This window comes from Anolis sagrei, chromosome 2, assembly GCF_037176765.1.
Source record: "Anolis sagrei isolate rAnoSag1 chromosome 2, rAnoSag1.mat, whole genome shotgun sequence".
Taxonomy (NCBI): domain Eukaryota; kingdom Metazoa; phylum Chordata; class Lepidosauria; order Squamata; family Dactyloidae; genus Anolis; species Anolis sagrei.
This window is the reverse complement of record NC_090022.1, coordinates 67,818,507-67,846,321: the sequence shown is the minus strand read 5'-3', so window position 1 is coordinate 67,846,321 and position 27,815 is coordinate 67,818,507. Positions and strand designations below refer to the sequence as shown.

Here is a 27,815-nt window from a genome sequence, read left to right as displayed (position 1 = left end):
TTCAGTCCCAAATACTTGCAATATTTCAAATACATATTTTAAATATTGCAAATTAAATAAATATTTAAAATAAATCAATAGGTTCCTTCTTTAGCTTTTATGACTACTACGACAATAGCAGGAGAGGAAAAGTGAATCAAGCTCATTCCTCAAACTCTGCTGAAATACTACTTTGTTCCCCTCCCTTTTTGGTTGGTCTTCCTCCATTATATGTTTATGGACAGGAATTGTCATATTTATACTGCTTCAGGGTTTAAATAAATGCAATCTGCTTCAGGGTTTAAATAAATAAAGCAGAAAAAGTCACTGTCACTGCTGAAGTTCTTTCAGTTCTGCTGGGATGTGAAGGGAGCACATAGTTTAGTTACTAGTAGACTGCACTTTCAAAAGGCTGGTGGCAACATATTTCTAATGGGAATACAAACTGCTTGAATTCTTTTGCTGGGAAACCCTAATTCTAGAATCACTGGGATTTCTGTGGCAGCAGTAGGTGGCACAATGGGTTAAACCCTTGTGCTGGCCTGCTGACCAAAAGATCGGCGATTACAATCCAGGCAATGGGATGAGCTTCCATCTGTCAGCTCCAGCTTCTCATGTGGGGATATGAGAGAAGCCTCCCACAAGATGGTTAAACGTCTGGGCGTCCCCTGGCAACTTCCTGGCAGACAGCCAATTCTCTCAAACCAGAAGCCACTTGCAGTTTCACAAGTTATTCCTACCTATTATTATTATTATTATTATTATTATTATTATTACTACTACTACTACTACTATGTGCTGTTGCTAACACATTTCATCAATAAAATATATGGCAATCAATGTACACAGTGAATTGTGAATGCTCACTGAGGGAAAACAGCTCTGGGGAGCAGCTTCAGCTCCACACTGCTTGAGATAGTCTGCCCAGTCAAAGTCTTGTCCGGGATAGCCTATGAACAAGAAAAGAGAATCTTGTTAACTACTGCATTTTAAATCATGCTCTTTCTTAAAAAAAATTAGGCTCCCCTGATTTGGGCTATTTAACATTTTTAACAAAACAAACAAACAGACAGACAGACAAAACACAAAGTTTGCAAGCTACTACCATTTGGGCTGAGGTGGGTTAACAGGTATTTTGGCCTACAACTCCCAGAAATCCCAGCCACTTTACTAGCTGTTAGGATTTCTGGGAGTTGAAGACCAAAACATCTGGGGACCCACAGGTTGAGAACCACTGGGTTAACAGAATGCATTTTATATATCAATCAATGAGATTCACAGCTTTTTGTGATTTTAGTCAAGGTCTCTTCCAATCTTCCAAGATCTGGTCCAATCTCCTACTAACCAACACTGGCTCCTTTAATTAACCTGCTGTATATTGCATGAATTGTTCCTAAAGACACCATAATGCATTCAATATCAAAAGTTTTCAGAATGTTTGAAAGATATTCTATAGTTTATGGTTACATGCAAAGAATGGCTTCTTATACTATTGTTCCAATGAACTGTCTAAACTTCAGGAATGTATCTCAAAAATATGCAGTTTTAGTCGGTGCAACACAGTATTTTCAGGTATTAAAAGATAAATATATCGAGTTGACTGTTGGTAGAAGAACAGATACAAACCAGGTGGTGGGCTGAGATGCAAACCATTCTTTAAACTCCACTGCACAGGGAAAACACCAGGACTGTTAAAATGGCAGATATAAGACCGGGAAGTGGTATGTTCTGGTCGCAAATCATCTATTTCAATCATAAAATATTTATCATCAAACACCTGGAAGGTAACAAGGAAAATTAATTAGATAATTGGATATTATCAGGAAGACTGTCATTTTCCCCCCAAATAGTTGAGTTATGGCTGCCAATATTTATTTATTTAATTATAAATTAAAAAGTACTGCATTAAGCGAACCCAAGGAGTAAGGGATACTCAGTTAAGGCTTTTAACTTTTTTTTTTTGATGCGTTCACTTCTATGGCACAATCATAAACTCGGTTTGGAAAGTTTTCACTTTCAAATGAAAGTAAAGTGATTTAACTCTCAGGTAAAAAGGCGAAAGATTTATACGATCTGAAGAGAAACCAGAGAGACTCGGGTCATGTAGAAACAATAGAACATGTGCTCCTCCAGTGCCCGTTCTACAGGGATATCCGTGCCAGGCTTATCTTACCTCTGTTATACAAGTACTCAGGCCATTCAGGACAATTTTATACCTCCATGCTACTTGCAGATATTAATTCAGCTACAACCTACAATGTTGCAAAGTTCTGTGCAGCAGCATACACAATCCGTCAGGGAATGACTAGTCCCAAAAGTTAACTGTGTGTCCAGTAATCTTCTTCTCTGAATCTAGGATTTGGTGATGGATCTGAGCATTGTATGTTTTTACCCTGTTTCCCCTTCCCTTCTGCTCCCTCACCCATATTGTGCTTCAGTCGTTATATTTATATTTATATTTTTAATGTACCAAACATACCAAGTTTGTATGAAAATGTGACTATTTTCTGTACTGGTCAATGACCGAAATAAATGATTTGATTTGAACTCTCAGATATCTTTTGTAAAGCCCTTAATATATACTTAGGTTTTCAAAGCCAAACAAGAATGGAAGTAGCCCAAATAGTCATATACTTACAAGAAAACATAGGGGACAGGAAAGGGGCTTTAAAAGTTCAACTAAACCTTAAAAGAAAAACATAGAGATTTCTTGAGAAATGTGAGATGAAGAAGAGTAGTTGAGTGTTCCAGGGGATCATCTTTGGTACAGAAATAAAAAGGTAAATGAGATCTATGACTTTTCAAAAGAAACAAAAGAGTTTTATCTGGATCAGTGACAACAGGTAGGGAAAGACAAGCCATCAGGGAACTTTAGAGGTAAAAGTTGAGAGCAAGCCCAAAGTGCAATAATTAAGTAAGACACGAGAGGAGAATAACACTTTTGTGATATTAATAGAACAAGAACAATGACCTAAATACAGACTGATGGAAGCAATTGCGATTGAGGAAATTAATTCTCTTCTCTGGCCAGGCAACAAAATAAAGAACATAAAAAATAGAGCCAAAGAGCCAAATGGGTCTCTACATGACACAGTAATTATACCTATGTCAACAACTGCATGCAATAAGATGATTATAACTAGCAGAAAAGGGACTGTATTATATTTGTAGCTAATCAGAAGATAGAGAAAAAATGGAGGAAGGCGGGGGAGGACATTGAGCAGTCAGTTCAAGAGATGTGTCAAACCGATAAGTTGTATTATGTCAAAATCACAGAGAGGCATCTTGAAAAGGATAAGATACAGAAAGGTGAGACAGATGAAAGAAATGTTGGCTAGGCAAAAGAAAAAAGGGTTGGCACTGTGGAGATAGAACTGTCATGACGACATTCTGCTGAGAAAGTGACACAAGGATTATTCATCTATTCCAGACACGGTTATAATGACATATACACAAAAAGTGAAAGTTCTGAAGTGGGTGGAAATTGTTTTTATAACAAAGAGAGACAAGGATGTTTGGCGGGCTTGCAAGTACAATTTTCATTTACAGTTAAAAGATATTTGTTTTTGTCTCTGAAGGTTGTTCATTATACCGAAAGTGTATCATATTCAAAGTATTCTTGACTTGTATGCCCCAAGCTGAATGCTGCGGGACTTGATCAGTCTTGAATTTCCAGGGACTTCAGAGTGTGCACAAAATTAAGTGATGCCAAAGGATCCAAAAGTAATCCAGTGCTAAGCTGATGCTACAGAAGTCTTCCATGGCCATCATTTTAAAATGGCCCCATAAATCCTGAACATTTGTGATTGAGATTCTTTATAATCATTGTTATTCCTTTAATGTACATAAATATTAAGGAACACAGCAACATTATTTATAGGTAGCATTTAGCTCCTCATCTGCTACAGACCTGTAAAAAGTGAGCAAAAATAGCTGGGAATGTTATCAACCTAGTAGTAGTAGTAGTATAAAGCATTTATATCTTAACCGAGATGCAAAGCTAAAATTCATTTTATTCACAAGTGTTGAAATGCATATAAAATCCTACTCTTCCAGAAAAATATAATTGAACCTCCAAGAAGTGGTTCTCAACCTGTGGGTCCCCAGATGCTTTGGCCTTCAACTCCCAGAAATCCTAACCGCTGGTAAACTGCCTAGGATTTCTGGGAGTTGTAACCCAAAACATCTGGGAATCAACAGGTTGAGAACCACTGATCTAGACAAGAGGTCAATGGAATCCCAAATGTCATCAGCTTAAACCACAGGTCAAGAAGTCAGAGATGATGGGAAATTCTAGCACCCAGAGGTTTCTCACACCTGACATGTTTTCCATTGTGACTAGCAAAGATTTAAAATGAGAGCACTCCCATCACTTAATCTACTGAGGATGGTGAAATTAGACTGTACAAGAGCACAAAACATAAAAGATTGCATTTGACTATTGCAAAATGATCCTGAAAGTTATAAACAAACTATTGTTGTGTGTCCAGCAATATGTTTGTGCTATTTAGTTCACTGCAACTTGTGTTTTAGAATTGAAGAAAAATGGTAAATCAAAACAAATTAAATGCATATTGTCAAAATGTATAGAGTTGCAATTCAGATCACACTAGCTGTTACTTTCAGGCTCAGTTAGTCTGAAAAGAGTTGGCATAGACAACATATTTTTATTTAAACCCTGCATTTCCCCCAGCACTTACAGCTGCTTCAACATATTTGTAGCTACTACTTTACAGTTCTATGGGTATCGTGGCTGCGAAAAAGACAAACATATTGGTCCTAGAGCAAATCAAACCTCACTGCCAAGATGACTAAACTGAGACTCGCATACTTTGGCCACATAATCAGAAATCATGCCTGATTAGAAAAGAGAGTAATGCTTGGTAAAGTGGTAGAAAAAGAGGAAGGCTACACTGCAGTTGGACACACTCTGTCAAGGAAGACACAACTATGACTGCAAGACCGGAGCAAGATTTTGATGATATGGTAACTTTGATTACTTGCATTCATAGCATTGTCATAAGTCAAAGTTGATGATGGTCGTTAACAAAAACAGTTATCGTTACTAAATAAAAAGGAAAAGAAGTTCTACAGCATCTCAGAGTTAGTATTGCTACAAATGTCTTAGAGCTAAGTGATGGAAATGAAAGGTTTGGAAACTTAACTGGGGTTACAGTGAACATGTAACTCCACTGCTGCAAAAGTTTCACAAGCTGCTAGTTTATTTCTGGGCAGAATTCAAAATGTTGGCTATGACCTATTAAAGCCCTAAATGTCTTAGGTCTGTCAATATTAGCCCTGCCAAAGTTTTAAATCTTTCATTTGGTCCCACCACCAGACTTTGGAATTTCCGCCCATAAAAGTCTTGGCTAACCCATCAACAAGCAAAAACCCCTTTATTCACATATCCAAATTGTCTCTGTCTGAAGGACTATTTAATGATGGGCACATTATCTTTATATTCTTTACTGTGTCTTTAATTTATTCCTAATTGTTTCATTTTAAAACTATCTTGGGTCTATCCTAGGAGAAAGCTGGGATCAAATTAAATAAATACAAATTTCATTTCAGTCGCATATCTGGGGGGGGGGGGGTTTACAACTGGCAGATGGTACACCTAAAAATATATATTCTGATACCTTTGTAACTGTCGCAGGTGAGATGATAAAAGGAGCCTTTGGATCAATAGCCTCCAATTTCATGTTCGTGGAGAATGAGTGGGTTCCAACAATAGGCTTGTCCTAAAAATGACAACATGAAAACGTTAATTACCGTTGAGACTCTTGGCTCAGAAAATCACCGAGACAGAAAACTGTTCATACTAGAATGTGGGAAGTATAGAATATTTTCTGCTCCCACACACAAAAAAGACATGTTATCCTTTAATAGTTCAATAAGAGTTTCACCAGTGCAGTTTGGCATTTCAAAGTTATCAAGCTGAAAGGACTTCTTGTTACTCATAGGTGATTGGAATGGAAAAGCAGAAAATAATGTAGAATCAAAGACTGTCGGAAAATTTGGCACTATTAAGTCTAATTGACTCTGCTAAAGTGCTCAAAACCACAACTCTGCCAGATACTGATCACAGAATTGTGTTGGAGGACCTAGAGATATCTACAGAAGTGTTCTCTTAGGTTTTAAAAAAGGATTGATTAGTTTTTCATTTATATAAAAAGATAGTAATCTGCGAATAATCAAGTCTTCAAAAGTTAAACCTGCAAATACAGAGAGTTGATTGTAATCAGATCTCCTGCTCATAGTAGAGAAATTAGCACATTTCCAGAGGGAATGATATGACTGAGATTTCCCCAACCCCTGCTGCCAATCAGAACCCACAGAAGAGTGCATGTTCCCAATCTCTCCAGTGTTGGAAGTTGTAGGGAAGAGTCTCCTTGGGGAGATAGAGTGGGCTACAAATAAAATATTATTATTACCACCACTACTATTCCTAGGAATAGGGGCCAAGGAATCCACAGCTTTCTTGACTTCCCAATATGCCCCCACCAGTAAATAATCTACTTCTGCCTTAGAGTTTGTTGTGTGACTTAAATTTGTTTTCAGCTTAAGGCAAAGCTAGAGTGAGCTTATCACAGAGGTCTTTTAAGGAGCAAGATTTGTTCCGGGTTTGTGTATTTGCCACTACCTTCCTCTGACACTGAAAACCAAGAGTGCTCAGCTTTTCGTAACCAAGTAGGGATTCAAACCCTGGCCTCCTTCAGTTCTAGCTCAACAGTCAAAACACTGTGTCATACTTGTGTGCACTGATTAATCCATTCCTGCCTATTTTAATGAGAGGAAGTTGGTTTAGTAATGATATTTTTAAGAGGGAGCATTGAGAGATGGTGCTTCCCTCCTCACTTCTGTCCTTTTGATACGATTCTGGCAGAGCTCTGGATATCTTGAAGACTCCAGTGAGAGAGAGGGCCTTCTCAGTAGCTGCCCTGGCCCTTTGGAACTCCCTCCCTAGAGATTAAAACTGCCCCTTCTCAGTTATCTTTCAAGAACCAGCTGAAGCCCTATATTATTTAACTGATGAGTCTCCATTATAATTGTAATTGGTTTAAAAAATTAATTCTTAATACTTATTTATATATTATTTCTGGACGTTATCATGCTTTGTGTAGGAGCCCCTGGTGGCGCAGTGGGTTAAACTGCTGAACTGCTGAACTTGCAGTTGGTGGTTTGAATCCAGGGAGAGTTCCTGCTATTAGACCCAGTTTCTGCCAACCTAGCAGTTTGAAAACATGCAAATGTGAGTAGATAAATAGGTACTGCTTTTGCAGGAAGGTAACGGAGATCCATGCAGTCATGCTGGCCATATGACCTTGGAGACATCTACGGACAATGCCAGATCTTCGGCTTAGAAATGGGAGATGAGCACCACCCCCAAGAGTTGGACACAACTAGATTTAATGTCAAGGGGAAAGCTTTACCTTTACCTTTTATGCTTTGTGTGATTTTCATCTTTTATTTTATGTTAAATGTGCTTTGATCTGTATTGTATTGGGTCCCATTATGGAGAAAAGCAGCATATAAAGATTTCTTATTATTGTTATTATTATTGTTATTACTACTACTACTACTACTACTACTCTACTATTCGAGCTCTGCTAGATCGCAGGCATAATCTAGTCCACTGCATTTTCTGGTTCAGGCTTGACAGGGTCTTTAGTTATTCTGATCCTGAGATCCCACACCTCAGGGGCAGGGAATCTGTGATTGGAAAGCCACCTTTGCTCTACATTTCCCTTTAGAGAGGAGGGGGACAAAGTGTTTAAAGAGCCAGCCAATTTGAAACTCATAGCCCCCCAAAGTGCTAATCATGTATTGCTGCTCTTCCATTTCCTTCTCATGTATGGATTTGGGACATCTATTAATTACACAAAGGAAGAATCTCCTGGCTCTCAATACTCTGCAAAGCAAAATATTGGGAAATGTTTCAAAACTCTTCATTGCATACCCGCAGGTGTGATGGGCCTACACTACATCTGTTGTACTGCCTCTACACATTATCTTAAGCGTATTTCAAACAGTCACTCACCTGGAGTATACGAGATCCAATGAGCAAAGAAAATTAATTAACACAGCCTCATGTGGCTGGCTGTCAGCAATTAATTTTTGTACCTGTTATATTTAACCATACAATTTGTTAAACAAAATCCCAGCTGTTATACCTTAAATAGATCAGTGGGCACCAATGATTCTTCTTCCTCTTCTTTTATTTTTGCTAGGATTTCCTGCCATTCTACCTCAGTCTTCAAATGGCTGATAGCTTCAATAAAAGAATGGAAGCATGTTATCACTTTAGGAGTGACACAAACTGCAACTTAAAGCGTAATATTTCTTCTACACCATGGACAGATATTTTAAAAAGCCACAAGTTATCTTACTGATGAAGAGACTACGATGCACATTTCTCATCAGAACTTTTTCTCAGCCACATATAGAGTGATTTTTAAAACCGCCCTCAAGGCATACATCAAGATTTTCTGCTTAGATTCCCTTTTACCAACTGCTATGCAAAATCATAATTGCTTCTTTTCATTGAGGAGAATAAAAGGCAGTTTGGTGATTTGACTGGGGGCAAGGAGGTGGATGCTGATAAAGAATAATTTAAGATGATCTTCAGTGTGTTGCAGATATGTACCTTAAGGTGGCAACCAAAAGAACATTTCTACATCCACCATCTACTCATATAATTTGAAATGCTCTAAGTTCATTCACCGACAATAAAAGAAGCAACAAACTCTATGGAATCAAGACTGATTTTCCTCTGTTGTCATGGAAGTTGTTTAAATATGCAGCTTGAATAAACCTTAGAAGAAAATAAAACTTCAGAGTTCTGACCATGACATTCATTTGGTGTTTGTATAACACCCCAATGCAATTCAGTATCACAGATTATATTAGGGATTCACATAAACACTGCAATTCCTCTAGTACAGAATTGTTAAACTCTTTTTCATTGAGGGCCACCTCAGCCTTTCAAAGAGCTGTTGAATCAATGGATGGAAACTCTGTGGATACAGAGGGCGTTCACACATACATCAATGCTCTTTAGTTTGGGTCCCCAATTTGGGTCCCCAGATGTTACTGAACGACAACTCTCATCACTTTTGATTACCCACCATGTGGACTGGGAATAATGAGCATTGCAATCCAACAGAACTTGTGGCTCTGAGGCTGGGGAAAGGCTAAAGGATATTTTAATGCCATACATCATCATATCCACAAACTTTGAATCTGAATTCAAACTCCACTATCCTGACTAAACAGAACAAACAGCAGCGTTCCAGATGTTACTGTATCACAACCATCAGCTCTAGTCATGATGTCGAATGATAAGAAATACAGGAGTTGTAGTCCAGCATCTGGAAGGCCACATTAAATGACATGCCAGGCCAGATTTGGCCCATGATCCTTGAATTGTCGAAGGCTTTCATGGCCGGAATCACTGGGTTGTTGTAGGTTTTTTCGGGCTATATGGCCATGTTCTAGAGGCATTGCCTCTAGAACATGGCCATATAGCCTGAAAAAACCTACAACAACCCATGGTCCTTGAGTATGACACATGTGCTCCAGTATATTAGATTTTTTTTTTTGTCGTGTCAGGAGCGACTTGAGAAACTGCAAGTCTCCTCTTGTGTGAGAGAATTGGCCGACTGCAAGGACATTGCCCAGGGGACGCCCAGATGTTTTTGATGTTTTACCATCCTTGTGGAAGGCTTCTCTCCTGTCCCCACATGGGGAACTGGAGCTGACAGAGGTAGCTCATCCGCACTCTCCCCGGATTCGAACCTGCAACCTGTGGGTCTTCAGTCCTGCCGGCACAGGGGATTAACCCACTGCGCCCCTATATGTACCTATATTATACTTTACTGACAAAGCTCCTGCACCACCTTTCTCATACGACAGTGCGGTGTATTTCAGCACACTGGAAAATATCAAATCCTCCAAATTATCTGTTTGCACTTTGAATATTCCTCAAAGGTATGTGTGTCATTAAAGGGGGAAAGAGAGAAGAAACGAATATATGGCTGTGGATGTGAATGATGGATAAGAGTTAGGGGAGATAACAACCCTGAGTTCTGGTCTTATACCCACTGTTGGTCTGAGATACTCATAGATTTCTGGAGTGGCCATCTAGCCAGTAGTCTTGAAAAAAAGGTCTCTAGCTTGCTAAGAAGACTCGGGAAAAACAACATTTTGAAAAGAATAAAAGACTCTTTCATTAAAGTTTTCAGTCTGAAACTGTTAATAAAAATACAGCTTTGTACCTAGAGGGGGTTCAAGAGCATATCCATGCTGAGTTGCCCAGCCCATTGGATGGAGAAAGGGATCCAAGTAGAACATCCATAAGTCATACTGTTCTAAATTTTCAAGTCCTTCATAACGAAGCTTGAGCCTTCCGCCAATATTTTCTAGAACATTAACTATCCAAGCACCCAGGGTATCTTGCATGTGCTGACACTCTAATCTCGAACCAGGTGCAATGAGATCCAAAGGATTCTTCCCTCGATGGAGCTACAGAGCAATACAGAGAAAAAAGGATTAATGGAAACTCCTGGTTCACTTAACTTGGAAAGACAAATCATTAATCTCTGTTGCTCTTGCTGGATTCTATGAGGACAACTACAATTTTTACTGTTTCCTCAGTACAAACAGAGCAGGTATCCAGGCAAGATGGGACAGTCTCGTCCTATTTCCAATGCATACCATAGCAGCTTCCACTTTATATATATTTGACAGATACAGAGCCAAGATCATTATAATCTGCAATTCATATAGCAAGCCAAAACCACAATTTGTCTCCATGTTGTCCTGCCAAGACATTTTCCCTTTCGACTCAAGGCTGGAAAAATGACCTACAACATCCTTGTAAAATTCTTATCATTTCTGATGGAATGCTAGCAAGTACTTTTGCTAAATCCTTTTAAGAGCCTTCACTTTTAGACAGTTCATCTTCCACATCTGCTCAGAAAAACAAAACAAAACAAAACAGTACATTGGGCCATTGGTATATGCTGGGGTTTGGTTCTAAGAACCTTCCCATGGATACCAAAAACTGTGGATACTCAATTTTATATGTGGAGCTGGTTTCCAAAAGGTACCAAATGCATCTGAACAAGGTTTACAGGAATAGAAAAAAATGTGCTGAGGATAGGCATTCCTTTGCTATAAAACACAATTCTCTAAGGCCTGAGCCAAAGTGATCTGATACATTTTGATAGTTTAGAACCGTAGATAATATTGTACTCCTAGCCAATAACATGCTGTCATCTTTAACTCATTTTTCATTTTTTTAATTTGATACTTTTTGGTGTGGCAAAATGATGTTAATAATAATAATAATAATAATAATAATAATAATTTATTTATATACTGCTCAATCTCCCCGAGGGGACTCAGAGCAGTTCCCAAGTGGTATCACAAAACATACAGAGTAAAAACAACATAACCATAAAATTAACAAACAAAATATAAACATAAAAATGGTCACCATAACACACATATATTAAAAATAATCCTGCCTGTTCAAGGCAATTAAAAATTAAAAAGGCCGGGCCAAGATTTGTGCAAGCCCAAAAATTCTAGGGGGCCCGGGAATTAAGTGCAATGCCATGGCAGGCAACAATAATATTAGGTCTGTGGTTGTCCATTCCAGGGCCGATTAGAGGAAAGAATCTGGGTAACTGGTAGGAAGAAGAAGGCCGTATTAGACAATGTGTGGAGCTGAGTTAGAACTGGTCATTTTCAAAGGCTTGTTGAAACCACCAGGTCTTCAAGCTCTTACTAAAGGAGGGGAGGGATGGGGCCTGTTTTATTTCCTTTGTTTCTTATATAAAATAACAAAATCAAGGTTAGATTTTTGGAATTTTTAAAAGTATTTCAAGCAGTGGGCAGATGAATTCAATCATAATATAAAAACAACAATAATAATTTTATTTTTATACCCCGCCACCATCTCCCCTAGGGGACTCGCAGCAGCTTACAGAGAGTCAAGCCGTAAAATTACAGCTAAAGTAGAGACAACAGTTAAAATTAATCAAATAAAAATAATAAAATATAACACAGTCATAAACAGTATCACAAAAACAATATGGCTGAGATAAAGGTCATAGCTGAGTTCAGGTTCAATGAGTACAAATATTTCCTAAAAGGAGCCAATGGAAAGTGCGGAAATTGAGTGAACATGGGCTAGGGAATACCGTTGGCGAAAGTGTCGAGGTAGGGCCAACTGTATCTTGTAATCAGCCCAAGCACATCCCTATCTGTACTAGTTATACAAAGGTGCTTCCATATCACACACCTACTTAAGAAAAGGGGTAAGGGGGTTTGTGTTTAAATACATTATGTTACAATACTTGTTTTCTTTCTTGAGATGTTTATACCAGGATGTTCATGAAATAATCCGCATGCCAAAACAACAGATAGAACTATAAAAGAACCTAGTGATGGAATTAGCATTAGCAAATTAGATAATGCAACAAGACCTTCCCTGCACTGACTAGATTTGGTCGTGTGGGGAAAATTCTTCCCAGTTCTATGGGACTCAGCCATTTTATTTTACACAAGGCAAATAAAGAAGGAGAAAGCAAAAACAGGTCATCCCCATAAAAGAACTTTCTCTGGCATAAGCGGCTGTATGAAAAGTGCAGAAAAATAATTTCTTAGTGGGCACTATCTTACTAAAGCAAATGCAAGCAAACCTTTGATCATTCTTCAAAACTGTAACCACTCAATCTGTTGTATGAGAGATAAATAGTTTAGGATAGAAGGAGGAGTCAATAAGGAAGAGGCTTTGGAATCTTCACAAGGAATTTGAGAATAAGCATTCAAAGAAGAAGTGGCTCCAGAAAACTGGCATTAAAAATATGGAAAAGATGGCAACCTAAATGGATGCCAGGAACATCAAAATGGACCCCTCTTGAGTCTTTATGGGAAGGGGTTTGATTCTAGCTTGCAGAGAAAAATGAAAGACAAATGATAGTATAGGATGAAAGATTTATATGATATGAATGGCCACCTTATTCCCATAAACAGAATAACAGACAAGATGGGAAACAAAAATTGGATTAAAGTACTATGGCTATATAATAAATTGAAACAACAAAAATGTGGGAAATGTATAGGTAGGGAGAGCATGATGGAAGACATAATTAGAAAAGCACGAAGTTCAGAGAAAGGGCTGATTGGAGTAATATACAAAGGGATGATCAAAGAGGAGGACTATATCATAAGAACATTACAAAATAAATTGCAAAAAGAGGGAGCTGTTTACAAGACAAACAATAGAGGGCTTAAAAAAGAGAGGCTAGGAAAATCGAGAAGTATTGAAAGTAAATTTATTTTTAAATGGTGCTGAACCCCACCACAACTATCAATTATTATAAATAATAATAATAATAATAATAGTAATAAAACTTTAATTTTACCTGCCCTATCTTGCCAAGAGGACTCAGGGTGGCTTACTACAACAGCAACAACAACAATAAACACAGTGGCTAACATTCAATGCCTAAACCAGGAACCGTATATAACAAATCAATAAAATTAATTTAACAAAATAACTAAACATTATCACTAAAAGTTCAACAGAACAGAGATGAGAAATACTGAAAATGAAGTTAAAGTTCTAATAGAAATTGTGGTATGTGTTTGGGGTGGTGGGGGGAGGGAAGAAAAAAAAGAGCAAACAGAACTAAGATATATTACATAAATTTATTTATTTATCATGTCATCAGCAACTATAATGAGGGGATAATATATAATGGAGGAAGCGTGAGAAATAGGAAAAGGGCGGAGAAATGGGGTTATAGATAAATGACAGGTGTGGATTAAATGTACAAAATCTACTTGTATAACAAATATAATATTAATTTTAAAAAAATTAAAATATAGCCCATGCCAGAACAGACCTACTGAATCAATCAGTTTTACTTAAGTGATGATTTATCATTCAAACAGCAGACCTGGTAGATTTACTGTGATTGGGAGTAGCGATTGGATTTAGGTTATGTCGAAGCTGTCATTAAACTGCAACTCCCAGCATTCCTCACCAGTGACTATGCTAATAAAGGACAGAGGCCTTTTATTGCCGCAATCTATGCAAACATACCCCTTCAAGAAGCCTAGCAGGGGCACTTGTTGCTCCTTTCAAAGTCTGCTGAAGAAATTCCTCCTGGTTTGAAATTTTATCCTTGATACCTAAAAAAAGACAAAATCATTAGAGAACATTTACTTTTGCTATTTGATAATGCAGTCAGCATTCCAGATTCACTTGCATTAAGAGAATAGGACCTCTGTGAAAGTGTAAAAAGGACAAATCAAAAGCTGCTATCGTTTTTACCTAAGAAAATATATCTCTAGAAATCTCTAGATCCTCCAGGATGAGGTCAAACAGAGATTGACCACAGAGTTGCACTGGAGGAACACAAGAGTCCTTGAGAGACCACATGAATCAAATCCACAAAAGTTAAAACCCACAAACACGGAGAGCCAAATGTAGTAAAGTGACAGAATAAAATTTATCCTGAAAATGCCAAAGGAAGTTTCAAATGTTCAGAAACAGAAATTATGATTAATAACAATTCTGAGAATTTAATACCTATTACTTGGAGTCCAAGGCTAGAAGTCACTCCAAGGATGGGGAATGCAAGATGAATTATCATCAGATTTCCATTACTTATAGTAATGGGTCCAACACACGGAAAATTTATTAAAATAATATTTATTTATTTACTATATTTATACCCCATCCTTATCACCCTGAAGGAGCCCCTGATGGTGCAGTGGATTAAACCCTTGCCGGCAAGACTGAAGACCAACAGGTCGCAGGTTCAAATCCGGGGAGAGTGCGGATGAACTCCCTCTGTCAGCTCCAGCTCCCCATGCAGGGACATGAGAGAAGCCTCCCAACAAGGATGGTAAAAACATCAAAACATCCTGACATTCCCTGGGCAACATCCTTGCAGACGGCCAATTCTCTCACACCAGAAGTAACTTGCAATTTCTCCAGTCGCTCCTGGCGCACACACACACACACACAAAAACAATCATTCCGAAGGGGGTTCAGGGCACCTTATAAACTACGGCAAAAATTCAATGCCGCATCGTGCACATAACAATAAACATACCATGTAAAATTATGGGGGGAAAAGATTCATGTACAGCTGCCATACATATTCCAGAAAACTAACAACAGTGCACACAAGAGAGGCTCATATTTTATAGGAAACTGAGCATGAACAGCTACACAGGCAGACTGAATGGGAATCTGCCCCCCCCCCCCCCCAAAAAAAAACCTATGGTAAGAGTACCTTCGGGAACTTTCAGTGTGTTCTTGTTCTGCTCACACCAGCCAACCGGGTGCAAGTCAGCGGTCATGATATCACACCAGAAGTCTGCTTTCCGGTCCTCTCCGTAACCATCGTATCGTAGTAGTAGCAACTGCCCACAGGTTGTAATGATTGTGGCAATCCAATAAGTGTCAGGGCCAGGTTTAACAGCAACTTCCAGTTTCATGCCTGGAGCAAAGCCATTTTGTAGGCTAGTGTCCACCTTAATAAAATTAATGAAGGTACAGGTTATTACATGGCAATTAAAAGGAATTACTAAAAATTGCAAATGCTATTTAAGGCAACAAACATGTAAAATTATTATGAATATCCACCAAAAATTAACCATAAAATTGCCCTTGGGGACAAAGAGATTCCTAGAGAAGTGTTCTCTTTAGGAATTTCTATGTCTTTCTGAAGAGTTGCTCTGAATAACCTAGGATTTTGGGGGGGGGGGGGGGGGATGGGGGGAGAGAAACAGATAATAGGAACTTAAAAAGAGAGCCCCCCTTCCTTTTAAGGGCAGACAGTAAGGTTCAGAAATTAGATTGGAAGGTTGAAAGGAAAGGAATGCAACAAAAAGTTAGGCTGCTCATCAATTGGCTTAGATGAGCAAATGATGCTATAGGAATATTGTAGGCAGGAACAAGACTAGCTTTGGGGGTTGGCTCCCCCCACTCAGAAGGTGGAGGGGTTTTTCCCCATAAATTCCTGCCTATAGGAGCAAATGGAAGGAGCAACCCAAACATATAGCATGTTGACCTCTCATTTCCTGGGAAATAGATTTATCAAATACACAGATAATCAAACCCAAAAAAGTTAAATCTCTGTATCAAGTTGATAGACACTGCCTTATTATATTTCTGCCAGATAAACAATGTATAAAATTCAAGGCAGCATTTCATGCACCAAGCACACCTATGTGTTTCCATAGACTTTTCTTCAAAAGCAATGGAAGTCAGAGCCAGGCAATGTAGACCACACCAAAAGTAGAGCAAGCTACAAGTTTGAATTAATAATTATCTGAAAAATAATATACTGCTTCAAAAAATATGCCTGAAATAATCTTATCATATTTATTGCCCCTGTTTAGCTGATACATAGTAAATGGTTTGTGCATAACCATATCTAATATTTTAATTCCATTTGTTTCTGGGGTAGAAGGATGGGCAGGAAATATGAAGGAATCTTTTCAGTGAATTTCAATGTCAAGCAGTTTTGCTTCTATATTTTCATTTAACACACATATAGCACTTATTACTAACTACCATATACTCGAGTATAAGACGGGGCGGATATAAGCCAAGGCAGCTAATTTTACCACAAAAACTAGGAAAATGTATTGACTCGAGTATAAGCCGAGGGTGGAAAATGCAGCAGCTACTGGTAAATTTTAAAATAAAAATAACTACCAATAAAATAACATTAATTGAGGCATCAGTAGGCTAAATATTTTTGAATATTTACATAAAACTGTAATTTAAGATAAGACTGCCAAATTCTGATTAAGCCATTATTCTAACCTTCTTCAATATAAATGTGCTTAAGTATCCTTCCAATAATAATAGAGTAAAATAATAAATGTAATAATAATAATAACAATAATAGAGTAAAATAATGGAAATGTAATAACGGTAATAACAGAGTATAATAATAAATGTAATAATAATAGAGTAAAATAATGTATGTGTAATAATAGTAAATAGAGTAAAACAACAACAACAACAGCAACAACAACAGAGTAAAATAATAAATAAGCTTGACTCAAGTATAAGCTGAGAGGGGGCTTTTTTAACCTAAAAAGAGCGGAAAAACTCAATTTATACTCAAGTATATACAGTATATTTATCTTAATTACTGTTCTGGTCTTCAGTGAATATAAATTTCTGGAAGTCTGAAGCTTTAACATAAATACTTTTAAAGTAGAAATTAGATCTTCCCAGCTCTACTGGACAAAATGGTTTGGAATCCTTCGTGTACCCTTCCCTCCTTGAATCATTACATCACAATACAATTATCTTTACCTGCAACCTGACCTGAAGATGTAAATTGCAACTAGACATAACCTCGATGTAGGAAAATCTAAATGAAATTAAGTAATTCTTACTGGGGAAGCAAATGCACTTAGCACTAGGAGTAAGACACATACATAGGCCAAAACAGAATCCCTTTCTGTTAGATTAGAAATGGCGCAGCTTTTCTGTCTGAAAACTAACTACAATTCTTCTTTGCAATTAGACTGAGGGTCTGACTTTTAATTATGAAGACTATATACCTACAATAAAATCAAGAATAGTTCGCTATTTCCCTATTTGAACCCTCAAATCCATCCAAATATTATTTTCATTTAACACCGCATTAAGGGAACACTAATCTATAGTTTTCCTTTGTTCTGCCAGCATATCCTGCAATATAAGGAAATGAACATACTGTTGTAACCTAAAATGTTCCCTGTACTAGTAAGCTACCTAACACAAGGCAGTCACAGAAATAAAAATAAAATACAGGGCATATGATTTATTCCTCACAAAGGAATGTAAACAAATAAAATACATAAACATGCAGAACAGAATACTAGTCCCACTTGGACACAGGTTCTAAAAAGGAGCAATTTTGGTATATCATGGTTGGAATATTTCTGGATTAGAATTAATATATGCACAACATTTTCCTCTTATGCTCAAACAGCACCCTCTTATGGTAGTCTAGTAAGGATGCAATACTACGGAACATTAAATGAATCTATCTACAATACCATCCTATACATGTCTATGCAAAAGTCCCACTGAGTAAATAGTATACAGTTACAATCTTATTGTTTTTTCTTCTGTTTTTAATTGAATGCTTATAATTGTTTTAACTGTGTTAATTGTAACTGTGTGTTTTAATGTATTGTTTTTTGGCATCTAATTACTGCCTGCTATAAGCCGTCCTGAGTCCCTCTTCGGAAGTGAGGATGGGATAGAAATGCCCAAAATAAATAAATAAATATGTTTAAAAGAGCACCCACTGTGAAATAGCAGATACATAAACAAATGCTGGTCACTGATCGAAATAAAATATTCATTCATTCATTCATACATAAACAAAAGTGAGCAGTGATCCAGCCACTTAAGAATCTGAGATATTTTTCCAAACTGCATTGCAACAATTCCACAAACTTAAAAACCATTAAGACAGGTTGATTAATTGGCCAATTTTATATCAGAAGATGGTTAATTATGCCCACATTTCCCAGTGGATTGTTTTCAATGAGCTAAAAACAACTGTAAGGAAACATTACTTGTTTATAGAGTATAGTTATAAAAAATTACACAACTGTCCCGATTTCATATTATCTTTCCAGGTTTAATATCTAGCATCCAGTAGAAGGTATGATTTAAGTAAATAAATAAGATATAAATTAATGTTTTTGAAATAAAGAAAACTTCAAAAGACAGTTTGTAATATTAATGGTCTGATAAATCTATAAAGATCAAGCCTTTCTCAAATTAAACTCATGGCAAGTGAAGTTTTCAGAAGTTAAGGAAAGGCACTGATTTAGGCATGCGTGGGGATTAGTTCTGCTCAGAAGAAAAAACAGAACAGCGCAAAAATCAATCCCGAATAATTTGCAGACATGCTAAAACAATATTCCAATTTGGCTTACATCCTGAAAACAGCATTCAGGGTTTAAATCTTTAAAACAGCATTACAAAGTAATATTTTATAATGAGCCTGTGTTTGTGCTGGACTAAAGAAAAAATTGATCAAGTTAGAAATTGGTTTAATGTGCTTCCTCTGTAAAGCTGTTTACCTATAATCAATAACAAAATAATGTTATTAACTATTTATGTAGCCAATAACAAATACGTGTAAAGCACCTATGATTGTAGCCTCGTAGGAGAAAGCTTGTCCAACTCCTTCCTTCTGCAGCTACTCCACTTATCTTATTGTGATGCTATTTTCTAGAAGGATGCGTAGCAATATTCATTTCCTAAAACAGTTAACACTTAATACTGATTCAGTAACAGCCACTTCCTTAATCAGAAGCCCTTTCACACTACTCAATAATATGTTTCCACTCTAACTGACGCCAACATCCTATGGAAGATATAAACACTACAGAAAAGTTTTCTCAGACAGGAATATTCTGTATGAACAATATTATATTGTTAACAACAAAAGGTACAAAAACCCAAAAACTCTAACTTACTATACACTTTATTATTATTAAAATTAATATATGCATTGTAACATACTTAACCAAGGTTTTTAACATTTAGTTGGGTATTTAGAATTCTCAGCCAGATAACTCTATAAAAAATTCTAGAAAATTCTGTACAAGGCAGACACTGCAGTTAAAGTGGAATCATACTGCTGGAATTGTATAATGAGGAAAGGTTCCTGATCTTCTCCTTAATAAGGACTAGTGCTAGTTCTGCCGTGTCCCACACTCACCTCCCAACTCATCTGTGCTGGCTACAGAAAAAAAGAACAACTTAAAAATGAAATATATTGTCTGAAGGGTACAGCCCAAAAAGGGCACTGGGGCTGTGAGATGTTGAGATCTTCCCTGAGCAGAAAATGCCTTTCTTAAGAGGCTCTACCAAGGTTATACACACAATCTGCATGGACTTCTGGAATCACGAGAGACCATGAAAAAAGGATGGATGAAAAGGTAGATGGAATACTAAGCTATACAAGAAAAAAGCAACAAGAAAAGTGAAAGAAATAAGACATTCATCAAGGGCCTATCCATAATGTAAACTCAATTAAGGACAAAAAAGAACTGAAGGAATAACTTTGTTTCAAAGCATAAGAGCTATGCAGGAAAGCACAGGGTTACCACCACAGTTACTTAGCTCTGGAACTTTATATGTCTGTCAGGGGTGCAAATCCAGTTCTCTGAGGCACAGAGAACCCGATGTTCCAAAAAACCCAGACATAGCAATTTTTGTTATCCAGACATTCTGATTTCTTCTGGCATGTTTAATAAATGACTGTCTATGAACTGAAGCTAATGTGGAAACTGAATTTTATGACATCATTAAAATCAAAACATTACTATAGAAAGTTTGAAGTTATACTATATGAAAAATATCAACACTACTTTTATTGAATTCAGAGGAATGTGAAGTTCTGCCTATAATTAGATATTATACAAACAAATATTAAAATATTCAAAATGTGAGTAGGAGATGTGGCTGGTGCAGGGCATGGTTGAAGCCCTACTTTGTGTGCAAGTCTTCATTCAAAATCTACAGTAACTAGGCTGTCCATCAGAAAAAACAAGAACCCCAAACCATATCAAGGCAATATCTTTATTGGGTCGATCCAAAATGATCAGAACCAGTGTGCTCTTGATTCTTACTTACATGCTTAAATGAGCCATGAGGTGCAGAGATTGCTCCTGTATCTTCCAAATACTCATCCCAATTGAATTCTGCTTCTTCCACACCAGAACTTGCATCTACAAGAAACACCAGAACAATTATAATGGTATCCTGTAGGGCACAAAAGGAAAATAGTTTACTAATTTAAATCCTTTGGTTGTGAAGAGGTAAGCTTTGCTTTGAAAATAAACTAAAACATGTTTTGAATCTGAATGCATTTAAAAAAGGCATAGAGATAAATACTGTACTTGTTAATACAGGTTGTTTGGGGAAGAAAACAATGGGAAAGATTACACTTTATAGTACACACAGAGTTAAAGAAACAATGTAGAGAAAACAATGACAAATCCCAGAGGAGTGTGGAAAGGGAGTCTTTAAGAAGACACCAACTAACATGGAGAATCTGACACTACAGATGCTGTTTATTCTGCCTGTGTTGTTCCTGCTAGTCAGCAACGTGAATTACTGAAGGTCCCTTGCTGATTCACAGTATCTAGCAAGGAGACACGCTGATATAAGAAAGACCATTTAAAGTGGTAATTTTATGAAAGATGGAAACTCTTTGCATTTTAAATTGGTTGTAAACTCAGCCAATAAAATAGGAAGGCGAAATAGGAATGTCCCAACAAAGGCACAGGTGGAGGTGGTCTTCATGTAACTTGCAGGTGCATGAAGAAAGGGTATAAACTCCTTCCAAAACACATTTGATTTGAGGCCTATGTCTGTAAGGAGAAAATATCAGATTTAATGCTTTACTAGATCCATTTTTAAACAGAACTAAAGCTCACTAGACCTGGCCATGTGCTATTTCTTCAAGAAGTGTGTTTTCATATGTGTCAAAGTCACCTATCAACTTATGGTAACCCCATCAATTTCAGGAAATGAAGACTCAGAGGTGGTCTTGCCAATTCCTTCTCAAGTACAAAAAACATTCATGGAATTAATGGAAGATCACTTGGACAGTTTCATAAAATCTCATCTGACTGATGATTTAGTTACTGGAACAACTTTTGGCTACCACTTCATTAAAAAACCAAAGAAACAAAAAATGTCCTTTCATAAACAACTAATTCCTCTACCTACCTTCCTACATGTAAACACCCCCCCCCCCACACACACACACACAATTTTATACAGCACACTGATGCCATGTTAAGGAGGACTGTTGATGATTTAAACTGTTTATTAGTTTTAAGACTGACAGGTAACTCAACAGAGGATTTAACCTTTGCATAACAAACAATATCAAAATACTTATTAAAATACATATTTTAAAGACAGCTGAAATTATCTTGTTTAAAATCACTCCTACTTATCCTTAGCTGTCACATAATTGACAATGTTATACCAATATTTTGGTGGACAAATGTGTTCGTTGTTGATATTCCATCAAAATGCTGAAAATGGTTTGATATATTTATAACGACGCGTACACACGCATGCACACACACATCTTTATTCTTAAGGTTATGTTAGGGCAAGATCCTATTCTATACCTCAGAATGCCAACTTTCATTTAAAAATACAGATGTTAGCTTATATTATTTAAGATAGACCTTAAAATGCAAATACTGAAAATTTGTAGAAAATCAAATTCTCTGTTTTTTCTCAATATACACCATTTTGGGGAGGGGTATCTTTCTTTTTTGGGGTACTCCTTCCATTGTGGTGCAAAAAACTTCTTCCCATGTAGTTTTTTCTATTCCTTTTGGGGGAACACAGGATAGTAACTGGAGATACATCATGGACTGCCTAGAGCATGTTGTTTGTTTACTACTCCAGCCATGTGTCTGGAAGTGATCGCTGGCCCATGTAGGGTTGGGGGATTCATAAGGTCCACATCAGAATAATTATGAGACTCAATCAGTCTTTGGGGACCAGATGCTTCCTTTGAATGCCAGCCTTCTTCACAGTAATACCTCCCTCAAACTGAATAGGATTCTGTGCATCCATTTTTCTGTCCCAACTGTAAGCTTCTGGGCCCAGCACAAATAGCTTGTTTTAATCTATAAAACCTTATGCAGAACAGAATCCAATATCTGACAGAGTTGGAGTTCTTTGGTCATAAACTGTCCACGTTCAGATGTCAACATGAAGCCTTGTGATATATGTGTGTGATATATGTCTCCCTTAACAATAAACCATATGGAATTTTGTGTATTTTAATACTGTTCTTTTTGCAAGAAGAAAATCTAATAAATGGATGGTAATAACAACAACAACAACAACAACAACAACACACAATAATTTGTGTGACTGGGGTACTGACAGTCTATGTATGAATAAATGCATGTGAAAGTGAAAGGAGGAGATACTCACAGTGACTATAACTACCCTGAGCAGTGGAACCACCCACTAAAATTAACCCCAGAAGGATGCAACCCAGCATGGCCAGCCTATCCAGTAAATTATTCCAGTTTGAGAAATCAAAGGCATGTTATTATTTTAAAGAATACGTGAGGACTAAACATTGGGTCGAGCTAGTTATTAAATAGAGAAGCGCTACCATGCACAGCACTGGATGTTCTCACATCCTGAGGGATAAACTCTTCTTTTAACAGGCAATGGAGTGGGTAGGAAGATAGCCAAGCTCCAATGTTAATGAAATATTCTAACACTTCATGTCTCTATTTATGGCAGATTGCATCACCCACATACTCTGCCATTACTTTCTCTGTCAGCATATTTATTCCTTGAAAGAGAAAGGGTATACATGCTCAAAATGTGTAATTGACACAATTTCAGGGCACAGAATCACCATTGGCACTAGCTGGGTTACCAGATTTTAAATGCATGTTGTGGTTTGTGATTATGAAACAGAGACACCACAAAATTCAAGCTCTTAAATAAAAGATGCTTAGCAGGCCACTTAAGGTCCATCTAAACAAGTTCTATGAAATGTAACAGGTGACATGTAGCCCTCATCCAAACAGATATTATTCCCCCAGAGTCATATTTTGTTATATACTTCATATGGAACTTGGTTTACAAAATAAGCATTTTACAACATGGGTTTCAACTATCTGCCATATACATTTTTTCCTGACAGACCAAATAACAAACAAACAAACAAAACAACCTAAAACACGTTCCCTAAAATCTATTGTGTTAGACTTCATTACATTTTTGGTAAACAAGAAAGGCTGATAGCTATTCATGCAATGATAGATCTTTTGGATCTAGGTGCATTTTAATATTCTATAATACACTACAACTCTGACTGTGGTAAAAAAGAAATATGCTCAGACAAAGACATTCTGTGTAACTCTTTTTTAATCTGCCCAATGAGAACAAAAATCAAATCCAGCAAATTAAAAGAAGTGTTTGCTTCAAATTCCGTACTTTAGGAACAAGAACTATGTCCCTAGAAACATACAAAGGCTGACATTAAAGTAGAATTTAACCATTCACAATATTAAAGCAATTCATATCATATACCGAAAAGAGATTAAAAAGCAGTTAAAACAGTTCTAATAAAAACAAAACAGCCACTCACTGAATTGCCTTTTTTAAAAAACAAAACAAAACAAAACAACAACATTGGAATAAAAAAAATGTCTGGTGAAATAAGAACAGCAAGGAGGAAGCAATTCTGGCCACCCTGGGAAAGGAGTTGCAGGGTGACCAGGAAGGCTCAATGTCATATGACGATGACATATGACATAGCTACCAAATTACCTGTCCGAACGCATCTCCCCCTATGAACCATCGCGGAGATTAAGATCCTCCGGAGAGGCCCTGCTTTCCATCCCGCCATTGTCACAGGCGCGATTGGTGGGGATGAGACAGGACCTTCTCAGTGATTGCTCCCCGGTTATGGAACTCCCTTCCTAGTGAGATCAGGTCGGCCCCCTCCCTCCTGTCCTTTAGAAGGATGGTAAAAACTTGGCTGTGGGACCAAGCTTTCGGGACAGGGCAATAAAGCGGCAATAGGAAAGATGACCAGGCCAATTAGATTTGACGTGGATGACTAGGACGGTTTTAAATGGTGCATTTTAATATTTTGATAAATGTTTATAATGTTTATGTATGTGTATGTGAATTTGTGTCCTGGCATTGAATGTTTGCCGTGTATATGCTGTGCTCCGCCCTGAGTCCCCTTCAGGGTGAGAAGGGCAGAATATAAATGTTTTAAATAAATAAATAAATAATGAGAAGGGACGACATCTCACGATCTCAGGCGCCAGGTGGGCTACACAAGGATTGTGGTTTCAGTGCTTGACTAGGGCTCTATGAGGCAATGTTCAAATCCCCATTGAGTCATGGGTGCCTACTGAGTGATGTCTGGTAAATCACACTGCAAGTTTCAAAGGACACATGCTCTGAATAAATCTTGACCAGGAAAACCTTAGGACAAGGGACACATGTACACTGATCACTTAGATAAGTTTTGATGAAAACAGTTTACCTATGCAGATTATTATATAGGAAATCCTAGAACTGGTTCGAGGCCTGGATAGTAATTACGCAAACCACAGAGGTTGGCATTTAACGTGTTCTAGGATCTGCAGTATCAGCAGCTTGACAGCTGGGGGGAATGCGTTTTTTTTAAAAATTCCCCACATCTGAATGTTTATGGGTGGATCAGCAGAGCACATCGAGTATCTGCACTGTAATTTGCATTCTGGGGTGTCAATTTCACTCTGCGATGTGGTTTACACTGGAGTGCACTGATGCATATTAAGGACTTTCTTTCGGACTTCCCCTGAGTTTGATTATGTCAGTTTAAAGTTCTTAAAACAGACAGCAGCATGTATTTGCTGTGTGCATTGTCCAGCCACCGCAGTTTGTAACGATTCGAAATACATTAAATGATCAGGGTAGATGAGACCATGGTTGACATAAGTCAAAGTCAAACTGATGGCTTGGGTTCATGCACTGCCCCCTCCTGCTCCAGCATAGCTTTTAAGTGGGTTTTGAAAACTTGTAACCAATATAAAATAAACTGAGCATTGTGTCAGAAGTCTAAACTGAGTTAATACAAGCCAACTTCATGAACCAAGGTTTAGAGGGCTGGGTTTTGTTTTTGTTTTTTTTTTAGCTAATTATACTTCTGTCAAACCATAGCTTATCTAGGTTCAGATAAAAGGCTCAATTGTGGTTAATCTAAATTTCTTAGATATGCAGATGATACCACTTTGATGGCTGAAAGCGAGGAGGAGCTGAGGAGCCTATAACCAAGGTGAAAGAAGAAAGTCCAAAAGCAGGGTTGCAGTTAAACATAAAAAAACCCCCAAGATTATGGCAGCCAGACTGATTGATAGAGGGAGAAAACATGGAGGCAGTGACAGACTTTGTATTTCTAGGCGTGAAGATTACTGCAGTTGCAGACTGCAGCCAGGAAATCAGAAGACGTTTACTTCTTGAGAGGAGAGCAATGACCAATCTCAATAAAATAGTGAAGCGTAGATACATCACACTGGCAACAAAGGTCCACATAGTTAAAACAATTATATTCCCTGTAGCAACCTATGGATGCCAGAACTGAGCCATAAGGAAGGCTGAGCAAAAGGAAGATAAGTGCTTTTGAACTGTGGTGTTGGAGGAAAATTCTGAGAGTGCCTTGGACCGCAAGAAGATCCAACCAGTCCATACTTCAGGAAATTATGCCCAATTGCTCACTTGAGGGAAGGATATTAGAGGCAAAGATGAAGTACTTTGGCCACATAATGAGAAGACAGGAAAGCTTGGAAAAGACAATGATGCTGGGGAATATGGAAGGAAGAAGGAAGAGGGGCCAACCAAGGGCAAGATGGATGGATGATTGGCTTGCCCTTGAAGAGGCTGGAGGTGGTGACGGCTGACAGGGAGCTCTAGCATGGGCTGGTCCATGAGGTCAACAAGATTCGGAGGAGACTGAACGAACAAACAAACAACAAAAACAAACAAAATTGGAAGCAGTCAAAAAAGATAGGGGAGAAAGTGTATGATCTTTGAGCATGGCAAAGTTAGATTGGTTTGTTAACAATATACCATTGTTTAATGTTAATCTGAATAAGAGCCACATATTAACAGCAGGTAGGAGGATGGAATAATAAGACTCTGTGTGAGGTGGAAAATGATTTAGGGTGAAAAAGTAATTTGTGCAGTCAATATGTAATGTGACTGTACATATATATGACAGATGTACTGATGAGGAACTTTCTTAATTGCTCTATTTCTAGACTGCATTGTTTTAGAAAAGTTTTAGACATTGTTCTTGAATTAAACAATCCCATACATCCTACTGGATATAAATCCACTGATCTCAGTGAGACTGTTTTCAGTAGAAATTCATAGGATTGCGCTGTTAATCCACTATGCCACAAGGATGCAAAAACCTATGAACCAGGATTTTATGTCGAGAATTTGTTGCCAGCTGAGAAAATACCTGTTGTGACTCCAGGCTCCATAATTGCAGTACCTGTCTCATGCTGCTGTTCTCCATTCATCTCCACAGCAAGCTGGCAATAATCTCTGAGAGCAGGAAATAATGGAAGTCACCCCGTCAGTGTCTTGAACTCATCTGCTCTCTGCTGACTTTCTTTTCACAGATTTTTAGTATATTCCAGCAAGCTATAAAAGAAAAAATGAAAATGTATTTTTCTTTATACTCATAATCAAGAGCACTTTAATTCTTACTTCTTTCATTACTATAGGTTAGGAAAAATTCCAAGTGGTGTTAAAGTTCACATTATCAGTTCAACTCTCAGAAGTTCTACATTTTCCATGGTGGGGATATTTTCTCCATCTAATGACCTGACGAAGGGTTGGATTACAATTCTTCTAACCTACAACCAGCACATTTTATATCTCATCTTAAGCTGGATCTACACTTCTCTATATCCCAGGATCTGATCCCAGATTATCTGCTTTGAACAGGATTATGAGTCTACACTGCAAGATTATCCCACTATCACACTGCTACTACACTTTTGTCATCTGATTTCAGTGGCGTGGCAGCAATAGGAGAGAAAAGACACATTTTTTAAGAAGAGGACATGCTGAATTTGTAAGACCTGTTCTTCCAGGATAAAGCTTGTGATTCAAAACGGTACTATACTCAAAGTCATAGAACCTGGAGTTTTCAGGACAGAAACATTTATACCCAATAAGCACAAATATAGTGCTTACCAGTTGCCCA

At 37.5% G+C, this 27,815-nt stretch overlaps 1 protein-coding gene across 3 annotated transcripts in view; it reads right to left on the bottom strand.

The window, feature by feature from the left end:
- The window catches only part of SFMBT1 (Scm like with four mbt domains 1), a 107,203-nt gene that overhangs the window by 21,155 nt on the left and 58,233 nt on the right, over positions 1-27,815 (bottom strand). For 2 of the 3 annotated variants that reach the window (XM_067463599.1, XM_067463598.1), the window contains exons 2-10: positions 27,063-27,247; positions 20,675-20,769; positions 15,300-15,540; positions 14,099-14,187; positions 10,257-10,503; positions 8,154-8,251; positions 5,619-5,720; positions 1,606-1,756; positions 847-929 (exon numbers count right to left, since the gene is read on the bottom strand). In XM_067463599.1, the coding sequence (XP_067319700.1) occupies positions 847-929; positions 1,606-1,756; positions 5,619-5,720; positions 8,154-8,251; positions 10,257-10,503; positions 14,099-14,187; positions 15,300-15,540; positions 20,675-20,769; positions 27,063-27,123 (1,167 nt within the window). In that variant the 5' untranslated portion in view covers positions 27,124-27,247. The remainder of the gene's footprint in view (positions 1-846; positions 930-1,605; positions 1,757-5,618; positions 5,721-8,153; positions 8,252-10,256; positions 10,504-14,098; positions 14,188-15,299; positions 15,541-20,674; positions 20,770-27,062; positions 27,248-27,815) is intronic. The other variant, XM_060765888.2, reaches the window with a different exon arrangement.